The sequence below is a fragment of the Solanum verrucosum genome, unplaced genomic scaffold (genome assembly GCF_900185275.1).
Source record: "Solanum verrucosum unplaced genomic scaffold, falcon-dt-bn FXZP01000062.1, whole genome shotgun sequence".
Lineage (NCBI taxonomy): Eukaryota > Viridiplantae > Streptophyta > Magnoliopsida > Solanales > Solanaceae > Solanum > Solanum verrucosum.
In genome coordinates, this window is record NW_026020477.1 from 5960860 (window position 1) to 5971642 (window position 10783).

At 32.4% G+C, this 10783-nt stretch overlaps 1 protein-coding gene across 1 annotated transcript; it reads left to right on the forward strand.

Moving 5' to 3' along the window:
* The first annotated feature begins 547 nt into the window (after positions 1 to 547).
* On the forward strand, positions 548 to 7224 carry LOC125809344 (long chain base biosynthesis protein 1-like). The gene is made up of 13 exons (XM_049489001.1): positions 548 to 751; positions 1486 to 1624; positions 1707 to 1801; positions 3069 to 3160; positions 3978 to 4071; positions 4170 to 4242; positions 4355 to 4487; positions 4955 to 5129; positions 5730 to 5870; positions 5950 to 6045; positions 6187 to 6328; positions 6439 to 6566; positions 6666 to 7224. The coding sequence occupies exons 2-13, from the start codon at positions 1510 to 1512 to the stop codon at positions 6840 to 6842; spliced, it is 1461 nt and encodes a 486-aa protein (XP_049344958.1). The 5' UTR covers positions 548 to 751; positions 1486 to 1509; the 3' UTR covers positions 6843 to 7224.
* Positions 7225 to 10783: the final 3559 nt, after the last annotated feature.

Sequence of the window (10783 nt, forward strand, 5' to 3'; positions counted from 1 at the left end):
TGTGTCTTATCAGAAAAGTTATAACCTTTCAAAAAAGTCATTGCTCATCGAAAAAGTCATAACATTTTGCAAAAGTCACAACTCATCGGATAAGGCACAACCTTTTGGAAAAGTCACAACCCTTTGAAAAAATCACAACCTTTCAGAAAAGTCAAAACTCATCGAAAATGTTAAAACCCGTCAAAAAAATCACAACAATTTAGAAAAGTCACAACTCTTTAATATGAAAGGGTATCTACTTTTAATATAATACAAATAATTGAATTAATAAATAAAATAAATAAAGTATTTTTAATTAGGGGTATTATAGTAATTTAGCATCAATTTAGGAGTTAATGCTTTTTAAGTTATTAGTATATATATATAGAAGACAGATAGATAAAACACAGTAGAGTAATTAATACAATTTATGAAGAACGTAGCAATAAAAATTGTACTACTATTTATGTAAGATGAAAAAATTATAACAAAAAATAAAATAAAATAATCAATATGATTTGACCAAAGATGAAAATTCAGAAAGTTGTATTGACATTAAGCCTGCTGGCCCCATCTCACTTCATCCCTGTAAAGCCAATCTGTATTTTTTCCTTTTTCTGCAATCAATGCTCATTATATTTATATTTATATATTCAATTCAAAATCTCCATTTCAAAACCAAGAATCACCAAATACTCCATTCAAAATCTTGAATTGGGTAATAAGGCTGTCTTTGAAGTCTCCATTGAAGCTTCAAGAATCACTCTTTCAGGTCAGTTTCTCCTATAAAGATGTAAAATTTTACGTGGGTATTCTTCAAATCTATGTTTTATTCAAAAAAAAATTGGTGATTAATTATGTGCAAAAATATAGCTTCAGAGGATTTTGATGGACAAATCTAGGGTGGGTTTGGATCAATTTGTGATCTTGTTTGAGAAATTCGATCTGAATTATGGTTTCATGGAAGAGATCAAGTAGGAATATTGTTCTTGGATTTAACTCATATTTTTCATTCAGATTTCCATTTTATAGTTTTATTCAAATGATGAAATGGGATTTAGAGAGTTTCGTTTCAACTAGTCACTATGCCCCATATTTCTTTCAAAAAATGTGTTAATATATGTCAGTTCAAGTCTGTAATTGGTTAATATTACTGTCCAAAAGAAAAGGGTACTAAAATTAGATAGGAGAAGTATCTTGGAGAGCAAGGGTTCATCCGGTTGGTACAATGATATAGCTTAGCCATGGGATGAAGTCTAACTCGGGAGTTAATATTGTGCGTATGCGTGTTTTGAGAGAGGGGGAGAAGGGTATCCGGCAGAAGACTTATTTGATGATCCTCAAAGATACTTCTGGTTTAATTTATTTTCTCCTGAATCAATTGAGAATTTTGAGTTGTTTTGGAGCATCATTTTCTAGCTTCTGAGCATTCAGGTTTCATACCAATCATTATGTGATAGACCCTGAGTGTAACAAACTTCATTTCCATGTGGTTTCTGTTGGCAGCCCTGTCTGCCATTGGCATATATAATGGATACAACAATATCAGTTCTTACAAATAAGCTGAGAGATGCATCCGATTGGGTCGCATGGATATCCGAGGCTCCTTTTGCAAGAGCTGTGGTGTTTGGAGTTAACATTGGAGGTATTTTCCCTATTCATAAAACAGCTATAGTTGTTAAACTAGATGACCTCTGAGAAGACATACTCTTTTGCCTCTCCTGCAGGGCATCTATTTGTGGAGGGTCTTCTCCTGGTGGTCATCCTTTTCCTACTATCGCAGAAAAGTTATAAACCACCTAAAAGACCATTGACAAAGAAGGTTTGTCTGAGTCTTCCTTTGTCACACCTAAATTATCCACCGGTTCTATGTTTGTTTCTTGCTTTATTCTGTTAGTCCATCTTTTGTTCTTCCTCACTTTGTAATTTTCTCATATTGTTTGGGACTGAGGCATGATTATTGTTGTTTGGTTGATTTTCTCATTCTTATGAACACTCCATGTTCAAGGTCCAATCTGTATTTCATCCTAGTGAATTGCTCTTCCTCATTTCCAAAAGGATATACTTAAAAGGAAAAGAGAGTGGGAGAGAAAATTATTGTATTACAATACACTCCCATCTTCCAGTTTTTGTTTTGTGGAGTTAAATGATTATCTTATCGGAAAGTGATCAAGGTAGGGATCCAAATTTGAAGACTGGAACTTTCTGATTAATATTCAGAAGACACAGCTTTTAGCTGGCTCCTCTTTAAAGTTGCAAAAGTCCTATGCCCTAGGCCACAAAAGATAATAAAAGAAGTAACTTAAAAGAACTTACATTCTTAGAAGAATAGCATAATATTTTTAAAAGCTGCTGCATTTAACACTTCTCAAAGTAGAGATCTTCCTACTTAAAGATGTCAAACTCTTCTTTTTCAAGTATACTGTAGATTCCTCCATATCCTGTTCTCTAAACTGCAAGGTGGTTGGGAAAATGAGCTGTGAACTTGTAAATTAAAGAGCTCCAACTTTCTGTTTGTTTTTGAAAATCATTATCTTGACCTTTGTATAGTGATTGGTGCCATCTGGTGCTAATATATTTTCGACTATTTGATGTTCATAGCTAGGAGGTAGGCTTCTTATTTATAAGCATAGAAGTCTTTCCTTGGCATCATGTACATTATTATCAATGTTGGGGCCTTTTGTACTTTATGTACTCCCTTTGTCCCAATTTATGTGACACACTTTCCTTTTTAATTCCTCCCAGAAAGAATGTCTCCTTTGCTTAAAATTATCCATTTACCCTTCATGAAATGAAATGATTTATAGTCTCACAAATTGTCGAGTTCTTAGACCACAAATTTCAAAAAACTTCCTCTCTTTCTTAAACTTTATTCCAAGTCAAACGGTGCCACATAAATTGGGACGGGGGGAGCATTTAATAAATGGAGGAGCTATGGATATTATTTGCTTTGGTAATTGTTAAGATAAAGAGAAATGTTGTTTGTAACTTGTCAGCATATGTTTGTAAGTAGCAAAGTTGTCTATCTTCTATGCAGCATGCTGCTTGAATACATTCAAGCTGATGAACGTGTGTGCTCTGCTTTTTAGGAAATAGATGAATTGTGTGAGGAATGGGTCCCAGAACCTCTTATTCCCACCATTACAGATGAGATGAAATCGGAGCCTCCAGTACTTGAAAGGTGGAAATACTCTTTCATTTGAAATGTGAAAGCATATACCTCCTTGTTAGATTCTATTATTACTATTCTGCATTTTTCCCCTCATTTTTCTAATTATGCTTTTGCCACTGTAAGATTTTATTCTCACTTAAGGAGAGAACCAGCCAAGGAACTAATTCAAATGCCATACTGTTGTATACTGTGGGAACCACCTCTAGAGCCTCTAGTGGCTACCTATCTAATCTCTTTTTCTTATGGTCTGATGATCCTGAACTGAGCCTAGCAAGTACGTTAGAACTTCCAAGAGGAATTAGAATTGATTTAAGGATTTGGGCTCAAACATTTTAGGTTAAAGAAGATGAGGCTCGATGGGGTAACAAGGGATGGGACTCAATGAGTTGATTGGGATTTTAAAAGCTATTGACACTAAAAAAAAGCCACTGAACATGCAGCTCATAAGAGAAGAAAAATCTAGATAAGCGCTAACTGCGTAACACAGCTACCTATTCCCTTTTTGGGTTGAAGAAATAAAAAAAAGAAAATATCTGCAAGTTTGGCTTGTTAACCCGACAGTCGTCAAGATTTGCTTGTTGTTGCCTCTTATACTCTAACTTACTCAGGCTATAAAATTTGTAAGTCAAGTTGTGAAGATCATGACCACCCCCCACCCCTCACCCCCCAAATGCTTTTACTTCCCTCCTATGAACTACTTTAATAAATTATACCAAGTACCAACAGTATAGCTTGCTTCAAAGAAACCCTCCATATTTCTGTGGTTGTTTTCTATTTACTTGAGTTCTCTCATTTGTCTAATTGCTTACAAGTTTTATTAATGCAGCGCTGCAGGTCCTCATACAACTGTTAATGGCAAGGAAGTAATAAATTTTACTTCAGCTAATTACCTCGGGTTATTAGGAAATGAAAAGTTACTTGTAAGAAACCCTTCTCTTGAATATTTTGAATTGTCAACCTATATTTGCATGTTGGTGCTTAATTGTCAAATTTATCATTACCTAATGTCATATATCAGGAGGCATGCACCAGGGCATTGGAGAAATATGGTGTAGGTTCTTGTGGTCCTCGTGGATTCTATGGAACAATTGGTATAATATGATATTCATCATTAGGGAGTTAGTTGATTTTCTTCTGCTGTACTCGCCAACTTCCACTTTCTCTTTTGGGAGGCCCAACCTTATCATTCTTTATTTCATGCAGATGTTCACCTTGATTGTGAGGCCAGGATAGCTAAGTTTCTTGGAACTCCCGATTCTATACTCTACTCTTATGGACTTTCTACCATGTTCAGTGCAATTCCAGCATTTTGCAAGAAGGGAGATGTCATTGTTGCGTAAGTTTATTCATTCTTTGCTCGTTGAGTGTTGATATCATTCTTAAAAAATTGAACCAGGCTGTAGAACAAGTATCTTTTCTTGGGGTAGGAGGAAGGGATTATGAAGGAACCAGGCTGTAGAATAAAAAAATTAAAATGGCTGTAGTATTGTTAAGACTTCTAAAATGAAAAAAAAAAAAAAAAAAACTTAAGCTGATGTTCGTAGATGAAATTCATTAAGAATCTTACACCACTTCTGTAATCAGATTTCTTTGTGCTATGTTTAGTATCAGAAGTTGGATTATATTAATAAGCTTCTCCCCAATACGTCTCCTGATAATTTTTTTGTCAACTGTAATAAACAAAATTATACCCATAAATAGGTATTGCATCCATAAGGTTTTTCAGTTGTAAATAGCTTCTATAAACATATTAGAGTTTCATGAATTAGTTCTCATTTTCAACCTTATCTTTTGTGTGCATAGGGATGAAGGTGTCCATTGGGGAATACAAAATGGACTTCAGCTCTCTAGAAGTACAATCATATACTTCAAGCACAATGATATGGAGTCCTTGAGAAATACATTGGAGAAAATCACTCAAGAAAACAAGCTAGCTAAAAAACTTAGGCGATATATTATTGTTGAAGCAGTATATCAGGTATCTTCTGTTTTATTAACAGGGTTTTATTTAATTGTCAAAGCTGTATGTCATAGCATTGCCTGGACCATGATCACCTCTTCAGTGGATGAAGGAAGTGAGGATTTCATAAGCTTGCAATAAGTTGAATCCAATTTAGGCTTGCAGAGAGACTCAAAATTTGACCGGGATTAAACTTTAAAGATGTAAGCAAGGTTGATTAACTGTATATGACACTTCAACTTTTTGCAAGGGCCGTGGTGACTTGTTATGATCCAGAAAGCTCTGAAACCAGTGACTGGGTTTTGGTTTTGTTTGCCATTTCAAGAGATTAGTCTATAGGAGCATGGACTAAAATTCACTTCTCAATTTAATGCAAACTCTCCCATCCCCCCACCCCATATCTTAGCCCTTCCTTAGTGGAGGAAGTGTCAGAGTTGGCTTGGCTGTTTCTTTAATTGGGATAAGGTTGCATTTATCTTGTAAATAAGAAAACGGAAAGGGAAAAAAACGACAAGAAAATGTGCAGGTTTCTGTTTGTTGTTTAACTTGTTAATTGCCAAGCACCCAGTATCTCTGAGAGGAATATTCTTTAATTTCATTTGTTTCTACAACTTCTAGAATTCTGGTCAAATAGCTCCATTGGATGAAATCATCAAACTGAAAGAAAAGTACAAATTCCGGGTATTGTTGGATGAAAGCAATTCCTTGGGTGTGCTTGGCAGTTCTGGTAAAGGTCTAACAGAGTATTACAATGTTCCGGTATGTTAATGATGGCCTCTATCTTCTATTATTATGGATTGTATTTTCTGTATATCCTAAACAGGTAATCCTGTTGCAGGTTGACAAGATAGATATCATTACTGCTGCCATGGGTCACGCATTGGCCACAGAAGGAGGATTTTGCACCGGGAGTACAAGAGTCATTGAACACCAGGTATTGAAGTGTGATAGGTTGCCACCAGACTGTAGTCTCCTTTCAACAACAAAAAAACATGTTTAATCTTAATAATCTTGTCACTATCTCCTGTTCACTTTTTCCAATTAAGCCTTCTTGATGATATTCTTTGTTTGGCAGCGTCTCAGTAGCTCTGGTTATGTGTTTTCTGCTTCTTTGCCTCCTTATCTGGCAAGTGCCGCAGTCAAAGCTTTTGATATCTTGGAAGAAAATCCTGATCTTATCACAAAATTGAGGGAAAACATTAATATACTGTTTAAAGGTATATTTGCTCTAGACCAAGTGCCTTCCTTACCCCCTCTCCTTGAAGGCTTCAAGCCCATGTCAATGGTTGTGAAAAGATGTCAACTTTTTTACCTGGTGTGGTTTCAGGTCTACAAGATATTCATGGCATGGAAATAATGAGCGATCCACTCTCTCCGATAGTTTTTCTAAGACTCAAGAAGTCCACAGGCTCTTCAAAGAGTGACCTAAAACTGCTAGAAGATATCGCGGATCGTGTAAGTGATCATCGTAGTGTATCTGTAATTTCTTCTTATTCTGTATTCTCATACACATCCTAATAATAATCTTCCACGCCACAAATATTGTCATTGCAGGTCTTGAAGGAAGATTCCGTTTTTGTTGTTACTTCAAAGAGATCAACACTTGATAAATGTAAATTGCCAGTTGGGCTTCGATTGTTTGTGTCAGCAGGGCACTCAGAATCTGATCTAGAGAAAGCTAGTAAATCATTGAAGAGAGTCGCGGCTTCACTATTGACAGATCAGAGCTAGCAGAAGGACGCGGTTTCATCATCTTTAAACTTTCCTGAAAATAGGGCAGAAACATTCTGGGAGTTCCAATAGGTACATGGAAAAAATATTGAAGTTTTTTTTTTTTTTTTTTACTTTTGTTGTTCATTAGTGTTTGCATGTCAACTATATTAGATAGATCAAGATTTACTTCTTGAGTTTGCCATGCTGCAAGGCCAGAGAAGTCAGTTGTCTTGATTAATGTTGTGTTTTATGTAGTTCTGTTAATCTTTTTTTTTTTCTTCACCTTACTGATTATATAAAGAAAAATAGAATGGTGGGATCTTGTAGTTGACTGTATAGACATATTATTTCTTATTGGTGTGAAAGTGACAAATCTCAATATTTTAAGCTTTGAGCTGAATATGGGGCAAATGTGGATTAACTATGTTATGTTTTATATCCTATAGAAGAAATAAAGGGATAATATCTTGGAAATATTTGAGTAAGTATAATATGGCATTTATTTTCTGAAGAAAAAGAAATTCCAGAAAATGCTTTCTGTTGTTTGGTTGGAGAAAGAAAAATAGCTTTTGGGGAAAACATTTTTAAAAGGTTGATATAAGTTTTAGCAAATTTGGTAGTGTTTAAATGAGATTTTTTGAGTATTACAGCTTGAAAATAATGTCTAATTAGTGTTTGATATACATTATTTTGTCATGTAAAATTACTTCTTTTATCTCTCAAGATAGAGGAAAAGGTAAGGGTAATGGTAAAATCTGCTTACATTCTATCCTTCCTAAACTTCACTTTGAGATTCCACGAGTATGTTGTTGTGTTTGGCATGCTTTTGAATATTCTCATCTTTGAGTGGTCAAATTATTTTAAAAAAATATGTTCTCTGGAAAAAAACAAGTTTATTCAAAATTAAAAAAAAATAAAATCCTCTAATTGATGTGGAAAATCAAATTGCACGAGTGGCATTCCAAAATCACGGTCTCCTCCTCACCCCTACACCCATTGTGTTTTTCTAGATTTCATACAAATATTTTTGAAAGAATAGTTTGTACTTTGTCAAATTAATTATATCGTCTACTAATCTATGTTTTGTCGATTTTAGTCTAATGTGTAAACGTGTCTTCTTAATATCTATATATATTTATGTGTTGTCTTTGTTTTGAAGGAAGATGTCTTAATTTCATTTTATTTGATTGACTTTATGGTTTCATGTCATTGTCTAATTAGTTTTCCATAAGTTACTCATTTGTGTTCAATTTTTTTTTGTATATATAACCACCATGTTTATATGAAATTGATTAAGAAATTTGATAGTGTTGGAAATAATTATTAGGTTGAGTTCATTCATAAAGGGTGTTAATTAGTCCGTTAATCCATTAATTTGTTCTCCTTCCATTTTGGGTGCGTCACCTACTTGCTTTATCCACGTGCTTCATCTACTTGTTTATATGTTTATATGTTCTACTTTCTTAAACGTGCTATGTGCTTAGACGTCCTACTTGCTTAAATAGATGACACACTTGCTTAAAAGAAAATTTATATCGTACCCCAAATAAATCTCTTTTTAACTAGTATTTATGATTCAAATACTACATATACACTCCAACTAATTAAATGATTTAATTGTAAATCAATTTCAGAATCCAAACCATGCATTAAGACTTCCATTTTTTATTTAGCCTATATAGAAACTAAATGTATGTAATTTTCTTTCACTTTTATCTTTTTTAAAAATAGACAAAACAATTCTGGACTTTCAAATCCATATAACAAACTCCTACTAGAATGCACTGGAAGATACAAAACAAAAGCTAATAATCAGTTTCTCTCTTATCATTATCGTTTTAGCTCAAAAAAATTATTTCAAAATAATTGTTACTTAAATAATTCAAGATAAAAATTGATAATTATTTTCAATTATATTGTTAACACAAAAGAAATACAATATTTAAGAGGAAAATTTAGTCTACTTTTATGAAATAGATGGCTTATATTTAAAACGTCATAAAAGAAAGATCTTACATAAAATTCGTGTTGAATATTTTCTCTTATTATAATAAAATAATTCAAAAAAAATGAAAAGGAATAGGAAAAAAACAATGTTGGACAACCTAAATAAACAAATACAATCTTATCATTTTGCACTTAAAATCCTTTATTTTCTTGGCATTCTTTTGCTTGTTGACTCATTAGGTCTCCATTATAATCAAAGTAAATCAATCATGTGAAGTGTGAACCCAACCACCCCCTAACTACTCCCTCCTCACCCCTTTACAACTACTTTTCCATAAATAAATAAAATAACTACTTCATCATACAAATTAATCATTTTATAAACTAAAAAGGACAGTTGTGACTAGATTAATCCAGTACCCTCTATGAGGTGCATGATAATTATGGATCAATATTTAAATATTATTAGAGTAAAACCTCACTAAATTAATATAGGTGGGATCATGAAATATTATTATTTTATAGAGGTATTATTTAATCGATAAATTTTGTATTTTGTAAAAAACGTCATTTATGAACGTGAGGTCATGACTAATGATCTCAGTTACCACAAATAAATTGACGTCAATAACCTTTTGGATTACCCGGATGAAAATGATACATGTTTAGAGGTCCTTTACCCATTACTTAAAAAAAATTGTGGATACCTGGAAAAACAATGTTGATGATGAAGTTGAAGATGATACAATACATTTTCAACCAGTTACACATAAGAAAACATCTATCGCATCTAGAACTCTTCATAAATTTATGGTGCAGTTCGAAAAGACAACACCGAAACTTTTCGATGCAGAAGTTAGAAATGAACTTCAACTAGATTTAAATTTTAACAAAAAAAACACAATAGTCATAATTCACTAAATTGTTTTAGATATATTTGTACTTTTAAAGAATTATTAATTTATAATAGTGATGGGACCATATATTTATAGAGGGTTTTTCTGAAAATATATTATCTTATTATTTTATCGAAATGAGTGATATTTTTCATTGGCCCAAGTCAGGACAGGAAGAAAATATTATCTTAGGGAGATTATTAATATATCTTAGGGCATTTTTGAATCAAAGTATTGACGGTAAGGATATTTTTGAACCAAACTATAAACGAAGGACATTTTTGTTCCTTTCACATAGTTTAATGGCATTTTTTTACCCTTTTCCCTTTTTTTAATAATTTCTTTTCATATGTTATTTTGATCACTTTTTTATTTTCACAAGTCATTTAAGTTTTGAATTCAAGACAAAAGACAAATTTTAAAACGAAGTGACCAAAGAGGATTTGATCCCTAAGAACGTGAGTTGAGTTTCAACTTACTCTCTTTTGTGCGATGAACAGAGATAGTATTTTGATATTGAGTTTCAGCTCAAACTTTTGATATCTTTAAAGAATTGCACAATATAAATATAACATTTGAGCAAAAATCATTAAGTTCTTGAAAATCTACATTCCAAACTTTATTCATGGGACTATATTATACATATCATTATTGTTGTTGCATCAATATTAATTAAAAGAACTATACCTATAAATTATTATGAATGAGAAAAAATGCGAGTCATTTTAGAAATCTTTTACATGTTTTCATAATAAGAATTTTTTTTAATTTGAATCAAATAATTATAATAAAATGAATTTGTTGATTTATGTTCATATGCTTACTATTATATTGAAAATTTCTTAGACAAATAGTACTGTAATAATGTATAATTAATGAAAAAGAAAAAATATTTTATGTTTAAAATTGATTTCTTTATCAATTATTTTATTGGATTCTAGACGATTCTAGTTTGTTTAGAATTTGTTTATCTATTAAGGCATGATATATATATTATTATAAGTGAGAAATTTAGAATCTAGATTAAATGGTTTAACACAACAAAAGTGTATCCTTTTGTATCCATGATTGGATTATTACTGTTATAAGTAATAATTCACCTAAGAAAGTTAATTT